This window comes from Ornithodoros turicata, chromosome 3 (genome assembly GCF_037126465.1).
Source record: "Ornithodoros turicata isolate Travis chromosome 3, ASM3712646v1, whole genome shotgun sequence".
Classification (NCBI taxonomy): Eukaryota; Metazoa; Arthropoda; class Arachnida; order Ixodida; family Argasidae; genus Ornithodoros; species Ornithodoros turicata.
Genome location: NC_088203.1, coordinates 18,440,424 through 18,460,657, shown reverse-complemented (window position 1 = coordinate 18,460,657; position 20,234 = coordinate 18,440,424). Strand labels below are relative to the sequence as shown.

General features: G+C 47.7%; 1 protein-coding gene across 6 annotated transcripts; it reads left to right on the top strand.

Moving 5' to 3' along the window:
* The first annotated feature begins 6,303 nt into the window (after positions 1-6,303).
* LOC135388251 (phospholipid scramblase 3-like) lies at positions 6,304-14,929 on the top strand. Of its 6 annotated transcripts, none has more exons than XM_064617672.1 (8): positions 6,304-6,399; positions 7,285-7,662; positions 8,033-8,092; positions 8,193-8,347; positions 11,236-11,400; positions 12,123-12,197; positions 13,919-14,056; positions 14,703-14,929. In XM_064617672.1, exons 2-8 carry the CDS (start codon positions 7,350-7,352, stop codon positions 14,844-14,846), a joined length of 1,050 nt encoding a protein of 349 aa, XP_064473742.1. In that variant the 5' UTR covers positions 6,304-6,399; positions 7,285-7,349; the 3' UTR covers positions 14,847-14,929. The 6 variants fall into 6 exon arrangements, with proteins under 6 accessions (XP_064473742.1, XP_064473741.1, XP_064473744.1 ...); XM_064617671.1 differs by having other exon boundaries at positions 6,304-6,435; XM_064617673.1 differs by having other exon boundaries at positions 6,311-6,399; positions 7,267-7,662.
* Positions 14,930-20,234: the final 5,305 nt, after the last annotated feature.

Below are 20,234 nucleotides of genomic sequence, written 5' to 3'. Positions count from 1 at the left end.
TGCTGGCGGTCTTCCAACGTCGAGCGAGGAGAGAGGACGGGTACAGGCGCCAGAGCTTCTACAGGACGTTACCTATTCTCGAGGAGTTTCGAAAATACCTGAAATCGCGTAATGTATTGACCGATGGCATTTACATATTACACGTAGAGAGAGAGAGAGAGAGAGAGAGAGAAATACATGATGACGATGATATGGGGATGACTTCCGCTCATTGAGCAGAATGCTACCCCATTGCTCTTGGGGAAAAATGAGAGGATGGTGATGAGGATGATGCTGACGACGCTGACAGGGTTTTAGAGAGAGTCGATCAGGCCGGTAGCTTGCAGAAATGTGATGTAGGGTCGCAAGACGGACATCTACTTTCGTGTGTCCCATGGTCCCAAAATGAGTCTGAGGTCAAGGGGTCGGCTGTCAATCCGCGCAAAGTCGTTTGCCAACAAGTGACGCTCCCTCCGATAAGTGGGACATGCGATGATCACATGGCCCGCGGTTGCTCGTACACCACACTCCGTGCACAAGGGACTGCTGGCACACCCTAAACGTAGAGCCAAATACATAAAATAAACGTTGAAAATAATGTTTTTTGTTGGGTTTTTGTTTTTGTGGAGGTTCAACCTACAGAAGATTTACCTATAGGGGATAGCATTAGCACTATAAGTGCTCTTATATCACAGTTTTTGTCCGACTTGCACTTACAGTTTGAAAAAAAAAATTTAACTGAAACTTCCAGGCAACACTGTGTCGAACTCGTAATCAAATGCGCATTGCTCGTTAAGTAAGGCGGCAAGACTACATTGCATGCGCACAAGACTGCCGGCTCCATGTCGGCTACGTAGACATCAGAAGGGCTGTGGGGAACATGGAGCCCAGTATTGCTTGACGAATTGGGAATTATTTCGTTTTACATCAAGCTTTACTAGCACTTTACTAGCAGTTTAAAAATATTATGCGTTCTTTCTTACATTTGTAACATCTTGCACTGGGCTTACAAGGGTCAAGCTGTTAAACTATACATCGTCAACATAAACTGCCTGTCTGCTGCTGCACGATGCCTTCCTGCAGGCGTTATCTAGGTGGCGCTGCCTATGTAGCACAACCCTAGAGTTGCAATGGCGACGCTTACACATCCTGGGTTGGTTGATACAGAAACCCCAATCTGTTAGTTTCGCTGTCCGCTCCCTCAGTGTGAAGGCCGTCGTGACGTGCCAGTATACGCGACTCCAGCGAAGCCGTAGCCACCTAGCGGTGGAAGTGGCAACCCTCGAGTCCAGGTTCGGCGTGCGCCACCTATAGTTCGCTGGAGTCGCGAATAGCAACAACAAGTTTATTTTGAGATGAGGAATGGGAGTTTCATCGCTAGGGTCGATACTCTACCCCATTGCTGGTGGTGATGTGGGGAATGAAATAATGAGCCTCTTCACAATAAGAATCGAAGGCCTATGGTGTCCAAAAATGTCAAAAGAGCTTTGAGGGCAGAGCGTCGGTGGGTTGGATTCGGCCACGGTCCAAGCAAATTTGATAGATAGAGAGAGAGAGGGGGGGGGGGGAGAGTCCAGCTGATAAAGACACCCGGGGAGTGCGGTTCGGGAAGGTTGCTGGTGTGGGCAATGAACAAGATGCACTCTAGACCTTCTAGAGCACCGCAGTGACAGCGTCTCGGAGAGTCAACTTGTCTTAAGTGGTAACACAATTGAGTTGTAAAAGCCACATCTAGTCGCATTTGATGAATTAATGCAGCATCTCGACGATAGGTGTTTCGTGGCATGCGGAAAGCAAGCCTTCGATCAACTCAACTCTTCTCAGATTAGATGGGGAGAGGATGTCAGTTGAACATTGGCGGGAACCCACAGGTGTCACGAGACGTGGAAAAATGGAACGACCGTCTCCTCTCAGCAACCCAATACGCGTCCGCCTCCGAGACGAGAGAGCTGCTCCTGCGACGCTGTCGGCATGTTCATTCCCCACGACAGCAAAGTGAACTAGAAGGGGCTGGAGAACCAGCCTGTGCCCTGCTTCGTCAAGCTGGTAAGCCATTAACACATCCGTAACAAGGGGTGCGGACGAGCCTCGTCTAGCAGAATTTTGAATAGCTTGCAGTGCAGATTTTGAGTGAGTAAAACCAACGGTGTGCTGCAGAAAGAAAAGCATGGCAAGAGTTCCGGAAACTGTTGATGAGGTTGGATGTGAAAGAAATACGTCGTCCTTGCACTACGCCTTCGGATGGTTTTACGAATGCCCAGGTGGACTTGCTATTTTTGGATGTGTCATCTGTATATGCTGCTGCAGACGTAGAACACTTTTCCTCTACCAGAGCATAAGAATGGGCTCGAAGGAACTTAAGTGCGTACGTTACCTCTTCGTTCCGGAAGGTTCGGAAGACTTAATTCAATTCAATTCAATTTACTGACACCCAAAAATTCCTATAGAGGGCGTTACATTGGTGGAGTGGATGGTGGGTGGTACCGGCAGAGCCCAGGGGGTTCCCGGTGCTATGTCCTTAGCTAGGAAGTCAGTGAGACTCCGGCGTGCCCTCCGCGCTACTCGATAGAAGTCGCGAGCCATTTCACGTTCACGTAAAACCTTAATCGGGAGTTCACAAGCATCAGCCAGGACTTGCCGTGCTTCGACCATTCTTTGAACCCCTAGGCAGCGACGAATGCTTCGAGCAAAACGGGTCCGAAGAGTATTTAATTATATTGTGGAAATCCTGTGCAGGATTGGAAGGCTGTAAAGCACAGTTGCCCTCACTAAAGCCGTGTGTACCTAAAGGGAGCGCTCACCACAGCCCCATCCTGAGCCAGAAACATGTTGAATTGCAGCGAGCCATCACTGCAGTTTGGGTTCAATGTGCTTATATGTAGGGAGCCCAACGCAGATCCGAGTCCATGACGACTTCGAGGAAGCCATGGAAACGTACAGGCTCTAGGTTCTTGGCACCAACCCAAAGGGGGAATTTGTCATAGCCTTGCATGTGAAAGGGAGCTCGACGCACTTTTCGGGCGAAAGCTCCATCTCAAGTTGCGTGGGGTACATATTACGTTATTTAAAGGCAGCTGCAAGCGGCGCTGAATGGCAGGTTGTGATTTTCCTGCTGTCCAAAGGGCGATGTCATCTGCAGACACAGAGAACGCCACTTTGCGAGGAATTATCGATTTTAGGCCCGCCATCACCGCATTCAAGAGTGTCTAACTGAGAATGCTTCCGTGGAGGACTCCTTGAAGAACATGATGCTTAGAGCTTTGGCCTTGGGATGTACTGATAGCGACAGTTCGGTCCGTATGGAAGTCTTGGAGCCGGCTGAAGAGTCGACCGGATGCCCCAAAATGAGTGGAAGGCATGCAGCACACACATGTTTCAGACGGTATCATATGCTCGCTTGATGTCCAGAAAAATCGATACGACAGTCCACCGATGTGCACGGGCATGCTGGATTGTAGAGACTAGGTCGAGAACCAGATCCATGGAATTCCGGTGGCGACGAAATCCAATCATTTCGTGATGGAGCACACCTTGCTTTTCGAGCCACCAGTCGGGACCTATGCAAAACCTCCAGCGGTTGTGCCGGTATCTTTGCATGAAGAATGGCTTGAAATGCGGCAAGTAATAATGCCAACGCGTTGCGGTTGCTTACGTGCCCAAGGCTATTGAACAGCGAAACTACGAAGCAACAAACGTTCAGTATCAGATAACTACTACTTGGAATAATAAGTTTACAATTAATTGTTATAATTGTATTTACAGCTAGTCCTCCGCGTACCCTGCCCCCTCGTTCCGATTAGCTCACCCGACTAACTTATTAGGGACACCATTACACCCCAAACGTTTCTATATAAACAGTACCAGTAGTAATACGTGAAACTCTACAGTTGATGTTGAGATTTCCGAAATGATTTCGCGGCACAAAATCGACACATCCTGCATAGTGTAATGACTTTACACAGATCACAACTGCCCTGTGCATGCTTATAATGGCCGGTATATTGTGAGGCACCCCTGCGTCCTCCCATGCACAGAGGACGCGAATAGCATCTCACTCCATTACTCACCCGGAAGACGACAACGACGATGAAATTTCGCCACGTGGCTAATATTGATGCTTGGGGTGGTTGATACATACTCGACTTGAAAGTACGACGCTGAGACAACACAACACACGGACAGACAGAAGAGAACCACAACAATCACCGCACAATTCCACCCCCCACCCCCCAATTTGGTTGATTGCAAATTTCCACAACTGAAGCTCTACAATTCGCTCCGAGATCGAACGGTGTCGGCGCGCTGCGGAGAACGGAGAACTATCGCAGTGTGGACGCGTCGCCTGCTTTTACACGTTTATTCCGCGTTCAGTGCCGTAGGTGGAACCGAACGGTATCGTATCATCGCGGCACAAGTGATCTTCCGGTGAACACAGGAATTACGGAAAAGAACCATCAAATCCGAACATCGGCCCACGTGTTATCCACACTAGAATGGTGACAGTGTCGCCCCCTATAGGTCGATCTCGCAGCGAATCTCTGGCGGCCCAAAAGAAGATCAGAAGCCAACGAATTCAAGATAAGCTATCTCAAGACACGGGGTGCTTATGCACTCGTGGGTATCAGTACCCGTGATGTGGTATGCGTCCGAAATTTTGCTTTGTGTGCGCTCTCAATGGCATCCTAATATGATTCTTTGCTCAAATAGGGGTGTGCAGTACCCATATATCTACGTGTACTGCCAGCACGTAGACATGTTCAATATAACGGTATCCCAGCTGAGCAATTGTGGTGCTTAGACTGGGGGATGGTCAGCGGGCATGAATCCCGGCACCGAATGAGGTCTTTCTCGGAACGCTGCACCCCAGACGCACAACACTGAAACGACTGTTATTACAGGACGGCGCACTGCGATCCCAACTGCTTGAATGCTACACCACCAATGTGAGTGTTTTGAATATCGGATTCATGGGTTCCGCATTATAGGTTTGCTCTACGATGCTCAATCATTTTGAAATTTACTAGGATTGAGTGTCCTTCAAGTCTCTAATTGCACGGGCAGTGCCGGCACGGGTTACTCCTCTACAGGCTACCACACTCTAACAAAAAAGGAGGTAAATAGGAAGTAATCGCAGCTTCTAGTCCCCTAGACTATGCAATTATTGCCCATTTTACTCCCGTAATCCCGAAATTTACTCCATCACGACAGCAAATAGTCACTGATTCGCGAATGGTCTCCTGAATGCAACAGTCTACATGCTCTTCGTGAAGTTGATCGAATAGGGCTCTAACATAGCTAGCTTACCAATTTTCCACCCACAGAGAGAGAGAGAGAGAGAGAGAAACAGCTAGAGGGTCTTTCTTGCAAAGTTGCGCCCTATGCATGTCCCAACATTATACCCAGCATGTAACGGTTGACGGCTTAATTTAAGGTATTTTCATTCATGTACATGAATTATGTACCTGGGACACTTAGAAGCTAGAACAGAGCGTAGAATTATGTGGCATTCATTTAGTCCCGTACGCTTACTCCCTAGTGGGACTAATTATTGTGGCAATGCGTTTTGTCCCCAAACGGACTACAATTATATCTTTTTTCCCCTTCGTTAGAGCGCACCCTGTACACCAAACCTACGCAAGGAGTGTAACACCGCTAACTCGATCGAGTGACGTACTACCGACATAATCGCTTGAGTACGAAACACCGACTGGAAACAGTAAAGACAAACCTCGTGGGGCCACCAATCCTCGCTACTTTCAACTCGCAACTTTCTGCACAAGTTCACGTAGACGCATCATAGACCGCGTTCCGTGTCGTACTGACTCAACTACACGGACATAAAGTTGCAGTAGGGGAGCACGCCAGCGCGTTCCCCTTTCAGACCGGCGTAGACCCCCGAGTGACTTGGAAGCGTACCTTGAGGAGTCACTGAGTGATCTCACAACAACATTCAAGGTTAGTCTTATTTCGATTTCTTCCTGGCGCGCCCGGGTGGCGACACACTTGTCGCCTGAGATAAGCTGAAACGGACGATTTGCACAGAGACATGGCATCGCACGATTTTCACAATATACCGCACGTCAGGCAGTTGTGACCCTTCATGAACATGGTATACTGTCGGCTAAGACGGCGGCTAGCTACACGTGCTTTGGAAACTAATAGAGTAATATACAATAAAGTAATAAATATAATAAAGTAAATAAAACATTGTGACAATTTTACGTATAGGGTGCCTGAATGCTAGCGCCCTCTACGTAGGTGCGCAGGGAGCTAGTATAGGGGCACCCTATTTGCGTGTAATAACTGGTAACCTCTCGTGGTGCGGCAGCAGAAAGCAGAAGAAGAGTCACGAGCGTAGTTGCGAAGGCCTCACCGGAACGCCACTGCTTAGGACGCAACCCTGCCTATAGGGTACTCAAGGTGATTGCATTTCTGGTTTGGAATGTCGTTGCTGAAGTAAGTAATGAGCGCGTATCTTGATATGCGTCAACTGTCCAATGTCGTACTTAACGTAGTACACGGAAGTTGTGTTTAGCGAAGTGTTCAACTATACCATACCATTACCACGTCATGCCATACAATTACATCTGCAAATTATTGCTTTGTGACTCCGCTTGGCATTCCTTTGCTCATTTAACCGCTCTATGCGGGTGCATAAAGAAATGTATGGGATGTATGTATGTTTCTTGAAGGCGGTCCGCCATCTTTACTGAGGACCTTCAGGTCTAACCGGCGGCAGTCTCGTGCCCGCACCGCCTAGTGCGTGCCTGGGACCCCCCCCCCCTCCCCCCCAAACTGTCAAACCCAAACTGACCCAACCTCGCTAAAGTGAGGTGGTTTAGCCAAATTCAACAACCCTACCTTTTGCAAGATGGCAAGCTTTGAATTCGTTAGGCGTTCCCGTGAGTCTCCTGCGCTAGAAGTACATCAGATGGGGTTGTTGATTTGGATATAAAAAAAACTCTACTTCACAGATTTTTATAATTCTTACATTTTAGATTCAGTATATGAACTTCTTTCACTTCTATGCAATATTTAGCTTCCAAGCGCTTTCACTAATTTTCAAAAACGAGTGGTCCCGATACAGAACTACACCCTGAATGGCTATGCAGCCACCGTTCCCTTTGCATAGAGCCTTTTATGATGCAACTGCGTCGGAAATCGTGTTTCGGTATTTCACGACCTCTGTAAACGGCACGAAGCTCGCATGTTTTTCACTTGTGCCTAAAACTTGAGTGTTGTTTGGCTACAGTATATGATTGAGTGCGAAACAGAAATGGTTTGCAGCTCCTGTTCTCGATAAAGGTTTCTTGGAGCATCAGTCGGCGCATCTACTGTAATCCCAGACACCAGAGCAGTCGTCGCCAAGTATGGACCACAACATACCCGACCCAATTTCTCGAACTGTGGAACCAGTGCATAACCCGCAAAGTACGACACATACTAAAGCTGCATCGACGTCACCGCATGTCCGACAGCGACAACTGCAGCATGGTGTCGTTCAGGACCAACACAAACCGATTCAGGAACAGCCAGTTTCAACGCACCGCAGTCCTGAGCCCAAATCACCCACCGGGGCATCAAGGATTCCACCTCCACTAAAAGAGGAGACTCCAGGAGATCTGAGCTTTCTGGACGACAGAGATCATCTAATCATCAACTGTAAGGAACCGCCAAATGAAGGCAAGTCCTTGGAATTGTTACGTTTTCTGATTTGACTAGTAAAATGTTATGGTTCTGAACCGGAGCCTTGGAACCAGAAGCTGCATTTAACCTTGGTAAGGGTGTTTCAGTTAAATCCCCGGGATAAATAATTCGCGAATGGGTGTACCGATAGGATAACTTTCTTACAAGTATCTACAACCTGCGCACCATGTAAATGAGTGGGAGGCGCTCATAATGTGAAGAAAGATTCAAATTAGTTTCGTGAGAAATATGCAGCGCACTTCTAAAGCAGCACGCGGTCGGCATTAAAATGGGTATTACCCCCTACATATAGCGTTATATTGACAAGAGTCAGGATTTGTTTTTTATGAATTTCCTCTATTCGAAGATGACGACTGGCTCCTTGTGTGCAACAACGATGGTAGCACGATCTGTTCCTTCAAACTTGGTTAGTGAGACCAACATGTAGTATTTCTTTTTAACTTTGACTGGTCCTTATGGCAGGATGACCTCAGATTCTCAATACTTCGAATTTACTTTGTTTGCAGAGCAAAACTGCTGCGAACACCTCTGTTGCCTGGGAAACGCCAGTTGCGCCCTGCATGGCGTGGATGTTAAGGGTCGTCCCGTGTTGGAGCTGTACCGGCCGCTTCGATGCCAGAGCGGAATCCGAGGATATTACTGCTGCGGTTTTTCCAGACAGGTATGACAATTATCTGTCCCAAGGGACAATTTACAGTGAAGAGTTGCTATATTGACATCCATATGTGAAAAAAAACAAAACAAAATCTGAAACACTTTCTAACTCGCACTGAACGGTAGCATGCCATAGTCTTGACGTTTGTAGTATAAGCACATTATGGGTGGGGAGACCGCTCTAGCGGAGTGGCCCACTATCTGCGGTGTCGCGCACGTAGGAGCTATACCAATAGAGTCTCCGAGGGGAGGCCACGTCACTGAGACCTGTCGAAGAGATAATCGACCGATACTCGGCGTCGTCTGCCAGTGCGGGCATCAAGCGCGGCCTCTCCTCTCGGAGCCAAACCACGTGATCGCAAGGAGCCATACGCTCCGCAAGTCCGCAAGGTCAAACCGCATGACGTCACGTTGACGTTTCCAGGGCTCCCCTGATTGGCCGGAGGAACCACGTGCGACCTTCATAAAGGTAAACAAAGCAACATTCGATGCACAGAGTGCCTGCGGCAGGGCTGAAACAGGTCTCATTTCTGTATTAGAGGTCCCACTTTTGGTTGGGGCTGATTCTGCTTTATCGTAAACGGAAGTTTAATGCAATATGTTTGCTGAAGTCCGAACTATTCGGCTCTTGTATAAGTTAGTTCGTGTGAGCATCATGCGAACATTTTTTTTTTCGTTTTGTTCAAATTACTGTCTCGCGGAGTAGACAACTATCTAGGGCGAACTGCAGTTGTCCTTGTAGAAATGGCAAATATATCACATGACAGGTAAAATGCTCTACACCAACGGTGAACGACGGGACGAAGACAACCGTGCCTCAGCTCGCGTACAAACTTGCATACAATGTGAGGCAATATGAGTCTGATGTTTCGGCAGTGGCACCCGAAAGGACAGCAGACGCTCATTCCTGGTAAAGTGTCAGGCTCAACTGATATAACACGTTAGAACTTCTATGGGGTCACTCGAAACAGCACAGTAAACTGCGACCTGCCGTGGTGCCATGCATTTCCACAACCAAGGGAGTGCCTTGGTAGTGCACCTGTAGCCGTCGTAAAACGTAGCACAACGCAAAAGCACACAAACACTCCCGCAGCTGTAGAATCCCGTGTTCTCCCACCGTCGGTGCAGCTCTGTGTGCTGCTCTGTGCCGGAAGTAAAAGAAGTGTCACTACATCAAAATCGGACGAAGTACTGGCATATATACAGTATTTAACACCACATCGCTTAACAAAACGGAAAACACGAAACCTATGGCTCGAAACGTATGGCGGGCTGCTTACTGTTTACTTTTCTGTGGTTCGCACGTGGAATCGACAGAGGCCTTGGCGAATTGAAGCGCGGCACGTCATTTTACATCCTCGCCCACTTCTGCTACGTAGAAACCTACTTGCGGAGTGTATTCACAGTTCGTCTCGAATCCCAGCTCGGGAGTGAACTACGCATGCGCAGGTTGAGCTCCTCTCCTAACCTTCTCCCCATTCTTTCGTCGGATTAGTCTGCTCTCCCTCCGCCAACTTCACCCGTTTCTTTTGGTGATTGCTAGTAGCGTCGTAGTTGAGGGACAAAAAGCGATGAGGGTGTACGAATGACAAATTTGTGTTTTCCTAAATTCTATCAAAAAATTAACACGACGTACATACACATATCTTGCACAAGTGTCACTGTAGCACCACGCGTTTGAACACTGAATAGCAGTTCAAGCAAATCAGTCTAGATATCCAACAGGTACAGGTGAAGCTTTCGGCGATGGTCACGTGAACACTGAGCTGTTTCTTAATCAACACACGAGGAGCTGTTCTTTTCAACGCGACTCCGGCACAAGAGGCAATCCAGTGTGAAGTGATCACCGCACAACAGCTATTATTTAGAGCTGAGTCTGCCAAGTCATTCAGCTGAGGGTGTTCTGCACAGACAATCCATGCTGATTTCTTGTTCACATCGGTCATTCACAGTAGCTCGCCACAACCTAAGTCGGAAGCATTCGAAGCCATCGAAGCTACACGATGGCATCCGCGAGCGCTAAAATTAACGGTCGGAGCGGACACAATACACAAGCAAAAGCAAGGAGACTACGCGAAAATGCGCGACTGGACACGTTTCCCATTCTCCGATTGACAACTGCTCCCCTCGGTCAAATCAAATGACTCTCATCCAATCAGCGCGAAGAATCTGGCGCATCCAAGAACAGCGCATATCGGATCTATCTCCAGTGGAGACATTATTTTCGAAGGGCCCCTATCGCCTGAGCTTCCGACAGGCGATTACAGACAACCGTGACAAATATAAACTCGTACACAGTTTACAGAATACAGACAACCCAAAGACAACAATCCAAATTCAGGAGGCCATCCCACACTCTAAGAAAAAAGAGTAAAATGGGGAGTAATTGCAGCTTCAAGTCTCCTAGACTGCGATTACTCCCCATTTTAGTCCCCTAATCCCGACATTTACTCCCCAGGACTGCAAATTGGCACTGAACTTCACAAATAGTCTTCGGAATGCAACAGTCTACGTAAATAGGTGCTCTTGGTCATTTTGATGGCACAAGGCCGGTATAACTCAGCCAACTTCAGTTTTCCACCCACACAGAGTAAGGAACAGCGCCCCTCTGTTCGCAAATTGCGCCCTATGTATGTCGCAAGATTTTATATCACTCAATATATCACAGTTGACGGTGTGATTCAAAGTATTTTCATGCATGCACATGAATTACGTACCTGCGACTCTTAGAACAGAGTGTGAAAGGCATTCTCCTCTCTGTGACATTCGTATACCTCCCGTGCATTTACTCTCGAGAGGGACTATTTGTGTGTGTGTGTGAAGTAATGTTTTTAAATGTCTCCCAGGTTTTGTAATCATGCGCTTTCGATGTTCTATGTCCTTGCGTAAATACAGGAAATGCATGTGAAAGATACCTCTGGTGAAGCCATCGGGTTTGTGTTCGAGAACGCCACCTGGGGGGCAGTATCGCTGTCCATTTGTGACGCATCGAGGAAACCATTCCTAAAAGTGGATGGGCCTTGCTTCGCCCCCGGTACCGCCCGCCATGTTGCTTTGCAGGTAGTAATCCGAAAGGGTTTCTTAAACATGCGTGTGTAGTATTTCTGACTTTAGCCCAATGACTGAGCTCCTTGTGAGGTGCAGTGACATCTTGGTAGTGCAAACAACGTTTGTCATTCGCCGTATATTTGTTAACTGAAACTTGGTTCCCGTCTTGTAATGTATATCGCACATATCGCACGTATCGTATCCCATGTATCGCACATTTCGGAAAGAAGTCGTTCTTTTGTCACGACTTGTCACGATATGTTACAAGAGCCGTTGGCTCCTGGGCCAATAACTCTCTAGCATAAATTTTTCTAAACTCTAGACATATCTCGGCATTTTACGCATGCTTATACAGGGTGTCTCACCTAACGTGATCAAAATGGTCTTGCAAAACCTGCTTATTTCAGCATTATGGGATCTGGGGGCAGATTTTGCCATGACTTCTGACCACTTTTATCAAATTTCATTCACAAGAAATTATTTTTTTTCAATTGAACTCTGGAATTGGTTAAGTCAGCCTGAAGTATTTCTTTCTCTTGATTTCTTTATTTTTTTCTGACAGAAATACGGAGTGCATGCTGCATTTATATCCCATTCTATTGCGAAATACATTCATTAGTAGTAGAGCGTGTAGCAGGAAAGCGCGAAAAAAGGTCGTCTCGAGGCGCGCTGATCTTCGTCAGAAACGATTCCAGCGGCACATGTTACCTCGTCTTTCACTTTTCCCGTTCCAGGCTCCTGCTTATAACGCAAGTATTGCAGCAACGCAAAGGTCGTCGCGTGTTCTTATTCAACTCTCGCAACTCGGGGTTAGTAAGGATTGGCGGCTCATGGCCGCTGGTTTGGAGTCCGACGGAGCGGGGCGTAACGACGTGGAGCGCACCGCCGTGCATGGCGAGCCGCAGCCGTGGCCGCCGCCGCCGCCGGTGAGTTCATAGTTCGACGACACTCTGCGAAGCACGGCGGCAATGCGCGACTACGTCATCCGCCGTGGGGGAGTATAGGGCAATGCTCTACATCTGGCGGTGGTCAGTGAGCTGTGCACGGCGTGGGCTCCGGTGGGATCGCATTTCCCAACATGGCGTCGCCCATTGAGCTCTTGATCGAAGCTGAGGAACATCCGTGTCTATATAATAAACGATGGATAGGCTATAGAGACAAGCAAAAGAACAACGCACAGGAAGACGTCAGACTTTCTTGTTCAATTTACCGTCCATGTTTGGAGTACCAACCGTATTACAGTAGCACTAACATAACAGTGCCACCGATTGGAAGACGGATTGTCTTTAGTCGGATTCCACCACGCGGGCACAGATACGTGGGCGGCGATGGGCGAATACTTCGTCGGACTCTAAACCAGACTTTAGAGTCCAACGTAGTCTTCGGCCATTGCCGCCCGCATTAAGCGCAGACAGCCAGCGTTCGCCATGCCACGTTCCCTCATTCTATACCGCGTTCATAGTCTGACGTGATCCGGTGCAGCACAATGGAAGCACTACGGGAGATCTTTGCATTTCGTAGTGGGGAAGCAGTCATATCTGGGAACTTTGTCCCTCTTGCTGGAATCTGCCTAAAGACAATCTGTTGGCACTATTATGTTTGTACTACTGTAATACGGTTGGCACCCCCAAACATGGACACTGAATTCAAGAGGAAAGTCGAAGGCTTGCTTTTCTCCTTTTGCTTGTCTCTGTAGTACATCCATTGTGTATTACACAGGCACGGATGTTCCTTAAAAGCTTGGATGACGCCATGTTGGGTAATGCAAGACCACTGGAGCCCACGTTGTGTACAGCTCGATTGCCATGCTGGCCAGATGCTCTACTCCCCGGACAGTGGCTAACGTATCGCGCGTTTTCGCCGCACCTCGCTTCAACGAGTATCGTGGAACTATGAACTCACCGGCAGTGGTTCGCGATGCGGGGCAGTGCGCTGCGCCTCGTTACGGCCCGCTCCGTCGAACTCTAAACCAGTCAAACTGTAATCATCTTTTACATTTTCGTAGGCCATGTTACATGGCGTGTGGTTTACGATGGAGCCGCTCGACTTCACAGCTCACATTTCACTTACTTAGTGGCCATGTGTGAGGAAAAATTGAGAGCCCGGAGTGGAATCCGAGGCAGTGCCTTCAGCATCGTCCTTATTTGACGCCATTTTGAGTGCGAACCGAGCGTCGACGTTCAAAAACTCCTGTCAAAGCTCGAGTATTGGGGCTCGCCAGAAGTGAATAAGAAATCGCGCTTAAAAGAAATAGTAGTCTGACGAAGACCTGATTTGGGCCCACAATTTGCTTTTTTTTTTCGGCTATTATACGAATATATTTCTGGTGAATTCAATTTGATAAACGTGCTCATAAGTAATGTCAAAATCTCCTGCGTAATAAATAGCTTCGATCCCGTATTATTAAGTATATTTTTGTACGTTAGAAGCGACAGCTCGTACGTTTTCAGTGTGGCTTTTGTGTTGAATCGCTACGCAAGTCCGGCACTATCTTGAGCAATATTTTTATATTTATTCCGTTTTATGTTAGCTGAGAAGCTTAACTGGAGAGATTGTGGGTTCTATAATTCGAGAAGAGAACGATGCCATGGACGCCATCGTCTTGTCATTTCCACGCAACCTGAGCAGAAAAGAGAAGGCCTGCGTACTCGCCAGTGGCCTGTCACTGGTAAGGAGCATTACCTTTCAGGATTCGTTTAGATACCTTAATACGCGCTTGCGAGCCGCGGTGAAGTAATGGCGTTGCAAGAAGTTCTGCCTTGGAATGTTATCTACTGAAATGTAGTATTCACATTTTTGATCATGGAAGGAATTTCATGCAGAAGCGGTAGGATCGGGGTCATTGTGCCGGAGGCATCCTATCAGTCAGTCGTTGGGCGCGTAAAGTTAGTGCTCCGGGCACAAATTACGAACTTCAAATATGAATGCAATTAAAAATTTTCACGCTCCTAGCCAACCATAATCTCGAATGACATCGTTATCTGTCCCGATTTGTTGAGACCAGGAGGCCTGTGCCTTTTTTGTGACACATATGATGTTCATAATTGTCACAGAAAAGGTGTACGCCTCCCGTTTTCAAGAAATCTGGGCATATATCTCACAATTCGTATAGCATTTGGGGGGGGGGGACCATGGGAACCCTCCTCCCTCATGTAAAGTCCTCATCGAACCCCACTACGCCACCACGCCACTGCGTGCTTGGCAGTTGCTACGACGGCGCTGCAGTTCCGCTGTCACACCGCCTTTGCTAGAGGCGTATTCCCACATGTCCTGGTACTGACCTTGACCTAAAACTGAAAACCCTCCTCTTTCAGTGGTTCATGATGTGTACTTTCGGCCACCTCTACAGCTGCTTTCTTTGCGCCCTGTGCCCCATCTTCTGTGCGTGTTGCATTGCATGCCTTTTCCTGCGTTTGCCACAAAGTTGTCTCTACGGACGTTCTTCAAAGCGGAAGTAATGGAGCGTCGTCGTCGTTACCTGTACCGCGCCGTCACCGACACGCCACCGCTGGTTCAATATTAAACAATTGATTGAAATCTACTTCGCAGCTGATTGCTGCTCATTAGCTCATCCCACATGTACACTGCCCTTGCATCCGAATTTCGCCAGTAATAGACACCTCACCATAGATATTCCTTGGTTAAAGTTAAGCTCCCTTGATGGTTAATGGCTGAGACTACAGATCGGCGCCAGCTTCGCTCGATGGAACGTAACTGTTCTGAGGCTGCAACACGCAGAGAAACACAAGGCCCGACGATTGCCATAATTCAGCCAACTCTGACCCCCATATTCTTGCTCCTCAGAGCCTAGTGCCAATTACCTCCGTCATATTCTCACTTCGTCCCCCGATGTGTCCAGAGCCACAAAGGGGGCGTGGTAGGCTATACATGAAGCATATTTTTACTCCTATCAAGACTGTTAAAGATAATGTAAAGCACTAGAGAAGCAAGATATGTTGGCGATGTGTCTTGAGACTCTGTTGCCTGTAAATCCCATATGTGGAACCATAGGACCGACAACGCTCTCTAAATATTTTTAATTTGCCATGAAAAATCCGGCGTAGTACAGCGGCGCGACGCCTGTTGTCGAAAAAAACCCCTTTGCAGCGGGCAACACTGTTCAATATGTATTATGTATGCAGCATTATTTTGTCACGATTTTGTTCTTTTGGTGGCTATATTATTTCGTATCATATTTCCGTAGGAGTGCAGAAACACCTGTTTAGTGTGTTTTTTGCGAAAGAAACTGAAAAAGAAACGCAGGACTGATCGACGGAAGCGCCAACTGAACCAAGTGGCGAGAAATCACAAAATGATTGACATAACGGAAAGCAATAGTTCTGAGGATGCCGCACACAGTGCACAAACAAATCCCGACACTGTCTGGCCTTTTTACCGACTTCCACATTTCAACTGTTCAATATTTGTAAAACCCAGAGTCTAGGGAACACGAAGGGACAGACACAACACGCAGTTTGTTTATCCGCCGATGTGGCTCGTTGTGTGGATTGCAGGGGCCATGGCAGGGGCGGATTCTGTGGTAGATCGTTTCGTCGGGCCCAGTGTTATACGCATGCAATGTGGTTGTCGCCGTACTCAGCAGAGAGTATGGATCCCTTCCGAATACTATTACAGTGTTGCCCGTAATCTTTAATTTTAATTTTCTAATTAACTGCACCGCCTATTGGAATGAAATTTACGCCGTTTTCGTACTGATGGCTTGGACTATCGAATAGCCACGCTAAATTAAATTGGACCTCTGCTGCTTTACAGTACCTTTAATCACCGACCGTGGTTCACGTACGCCGTGTATGATAGGTAGAGAGGTGACATTCATATTTGCTCTGTTGTCGTCGAACGGGGAGGAAGCATCACAGCTCCACCGTGCAACGTATTCCCGTATAATATCGCATCGGTAATGGTTTGTATGGTTTCACAGTCTACTTGACTAGCTTGGCACTCGTCTGCAACTAAGCCAGAATGACGTAAGCCAGACAGACAAATGGGAGCGCATCGCAGGTGATTGTCTCTTGAGGTCGTCTGCTTCACGGTCGCATCGCAACGTACTAAGTGAAAAGACCTCGGTTAAAAACCCAGATGTACAAAGACATAAACGCTAACCAGAAACAGCATTGCAGGAGCCAATCTCAGACATCTCCGCGACCTGCAGACGCTATCACTCCCGCCCGGCGGTCGGAAGCCAAGATCTCTCTGCTGTTCCCTGATTGGCCATGTCCACGTCAAAGGGCGCTGGTTGATCGGCCTGCCCACATATGAGGCCGACAACGGCAAGCCCTATCATCACCACCACCACCTTGATCGGCCTTGTCCAAGTGACGTTTCCGGAGAGAGATTTCCGGAATGCTGTCGACGTCCGCCGTCTGCTTTTGCTATTACATTACATCAAACTGCACAGAAACAATTCCACAAATTAGTGTGCGTCGGATTTTCGGCGTCGGTGGCGGTGAAGAACGAGGGGTAAAATGGCTCTGGTAGTATCGGAATCGAGCGCGGCGGATGCGATAGTCTTTTCAAGTGAATATTCTGTGCGATTTTATAATGTTGAAGCGACGACGACTAGAAGGCTAACACGCGCATCATACTATTTCATTAAACCATCATGACTCCGTACTGTCTGGCAACATTTCGTGGAGGTGCTAGCTTGCTCCGACGGAATTGCTGCTGCCGTGGCCATAGACACCCCAGCTTCGATGCCGACAGCCCTAGCACGTGGGTGTGAGCCCCTATTGTCCCAAGAATGTCGACCAGGGTGACCCCACTCCCGACGTGAGCCGACGCTCGCGATGACAGCAGCGTACGGTGGCGGCTCGGGGCCCATTGACCCTGGTGGCAATGGTAATGGTACCGTGATGTTACGCGTAGGGTTCGTCTGCGCAGTGTGGCGACATGTTGCGCGTGGTGCAGGGTAGAACCTCGGGTAATCTGGACCACCTGTGCTTCTTTTTTGACGTGCGCCGGATATCTCCCACATACGGTGCTGGAAGCAGTGTGTATCCCCCCCCCCCCCCGCGTCGAGGGCTGTATTTTATGGTGAACGACATCGCCACCGTCCTTCGCATCAGTTCACCTTACGCGTCGTCGTCATCTTCACCATATTTCCCTACAACTCGGTGACTTGTTCCGTTGAGTGCTCCAGGAACCGAACGTCCAGCTACACTCTTAAACCCGTACCTTTTATTGTAACTTTTAGAAACATGTAACTTCTGTATAGACGTAGATTTCGAGATTTCTTATAGGTTACACCACTGTAACGTATGTTTAGAGGTTAAAAGCGACCAAAGTCATGTCTTTACAACACGAATAGAAGTTACATCTCGGAAAAAACAAAAACAGCTTGTTGTAACTTATAAATGTACCCTCTACTCCGACACTGTAACTTCTAAGCGAAATCTCCAACGATAATCTCTTTGTTAGTTTCTTATCGTTTGTTTTCCTTTTGTTTTTCAGCATAATGCCGCGTTTCAGCCTCCCATTCGAGACGACAGTTGCGAATCTACGCTGTTACTTTTTATCTGTTTCAGCGTCACCTATACGTCAACTACATGTTATCAATGCTGTATGAACACAGATTATAAGTTCGCAGTCTGAAATACAGATAGTATGTTTCTTTCTAAAGGGTGGAAAACAATTGTCAATGCCGCAACCACCAAGATTTCCGATTTCGCTGCGTAGCCGAGCCGAGCCTGGTCTAGGTCTATCCACACTGAGAGCGGTTTCCTTGAAACGCTTAACGCTCGTCGTCCGTCCGTTAACAAGTGTAATCTGTTTTAATCAGTGGTTTTCCTCGCGTTTATCATAGTATCGTCAAGAACAACGGAAAAGCTAGATGTCGCTAGCAAACAAGTATATTTTCGGTGTTCTGAGGGGAAAGTGTAGTGAGTGCGAAGATTGCAAAGAATATATAACCGAAAACGAACGTCACCACCGCAGCCCTAATTCACACACTTCATACACTGGGTAAGTTTACATTTTGTGCTAGGTACGTGCGTTATTTTGATAGCAAGAGCTTTTAGCGCATGTTTGTTGTGATTATGGCAAGCGTTTTGCGGTCCTGCATATGAACGCCACTTACACTTGCTACTTTTCTGCTCTTACTTGGTCGCCAAGTCAATACACCGGCGTGCATTTTGCGAGCTGCGGATATATGCATCGAGATATATAATTCGCAGCTTCCTACTTGTTGTATTCTTACGATATTCTAAGACTCAATCGCGGAGTGAACGCCTTCCCGCATTTATGCTGATTTGTACCTTGTGCTTTGTACGGATTTGAATGGTTTCGTAAATGTTACTCTCATTGCCCAAACTTTTGTTCCCAGGATCCCACATGCAGGTTCACATACCGTCACCAGCGCAATGCAGTACCTCACAAACTCGTCCCAGAGCGCCTCCAACGCTGATAACGCAGTAATGTAGTGTCAGGCCTCCACAGCTCCCCGCATTTGCGGCAGTAGAAAAATAAAATCACGTCACAGTCACGTGGTATTACATCGTCAGGCATCATGACGGATGCCCATTGGCCAAAGGAGGATGCGCGCTCCGGGATTGGTTGATAAAGTTTCGAAATATCTGACAGCTCACTCTTCGCGGGCAGTCGGCCAGGCGGGCAGCTCCAAGCAAGGTTGCTGCGTCTCCGCGGCTCGCCGATGTCGGTTGACCAAAGATGGAGTGTACGCGCGGGTTTGTTCGTGAGCTATAGTGACTCTGGCCATGTACTGATCTCCGATAAAGTGTCAACCTACGGACATTCTTGCCGGGTCGGAACTGGAATGCCTGGTGAGCTGACGCCTGAGGAACACTTTCGAGCGCTGTCACATTTTCAAATGCAGTGACGAAGAAGAGAGTGTTCGTACGACAAAAGTATTTCCCGTGACAGTGTGACCTACGGTGCATCGCCAGAATGAGAAGAAGATGCTCATCTGTGAAACGCACGCACTCGTGGACTTCGCTCGCCTCCAGAAGTAGACTGTATGTGTGCTTTGCAAGTTCGAACTTGGTTTGGTTACTGTCTATTCAAGGAACGAAACGTCCTGTACGCACGGTGAATATGAGTCAAACATTTGAGTTTATACGTTGCATCAATAAATATGTATTTCGCCTATCAAAAATGTCTTAGTTATTTTGGAATAACGGGCGGCAGGTATGAAAACCAGTAGAAGTCAATGGCAGCCAGGGCCGGCCGAAAGCCGAGCCAAACTGAGAGGTTGCTGATTGGTTGGCTGCTAGGCATCACGACGCATTTTCATTGGTCGTATGTCCAGTGTTGCCTGAATTATCTCAAACTATGGGCTCTATGGGGAGCTGCGGGCGCCTGGTAGTGTCTCCTGCGTTACTGTACACTCATATTTCTCAAGGTTGTGTGCGTTTTATGTAATACTGTATTGCCATTTGAGCTCGCCTCTGCAACACGAATGCGGAATAAATTTTTTTCTGCTGCAATTCTCCATTTCGTTGGGTGTGTTCAGCTTAGCAAACATAGGTCAGTTGTTTTGACTCGCTAGCTTCCTCGCACTTTTATGCATTGCTTCTCACTTAGAAGATAGTTCTTTTTTCCACATACATGGTAAAGCGACCATGGTTTCTCCTCACATCAGAATCGCACTTGTGCACAATGTGTCACCTCTCGACAGACTTCTGTTTTTGTAATATACATATGTTCAAGATCTCCTTTTCTGCTGGTTCATTTTGGTACCTTGGTGTGTTCTGTAAATGTCTGTCGATATCCCACGCACAGGGTGTTTGTTTTTATTCGCATCACACCAGCGCTCATTTGACAGGTGGGTTATGTTAATTATCGCAAATTAACCCATCCGTAGTTACAAACAT

Bases quoted from the DNA above. Each gene is read 5' to 3' on its own strand.
- LOC135388251 (XM_064617672.1), top strand. From the start codon at position 7,350: ATGGACCACAACATACCCGACCCAATTTCTCGAACTGTGGAACCAGTG. The intron at 7,663-8,032 runs GCAAGTCCTTGG...CTCTATTCGAAG, and splicing joins TAAGGAACCGCCAAATGAAG to ATGACGACTGGCTCCTTGTG. The intron at 8,093-8,192 runs GTTAGTGAGACC...CTTTGTTTGCAG, and splicing joins GATCTGTTCCTTCAAACTTG to AGCAAAACTGCTGCGAACAC.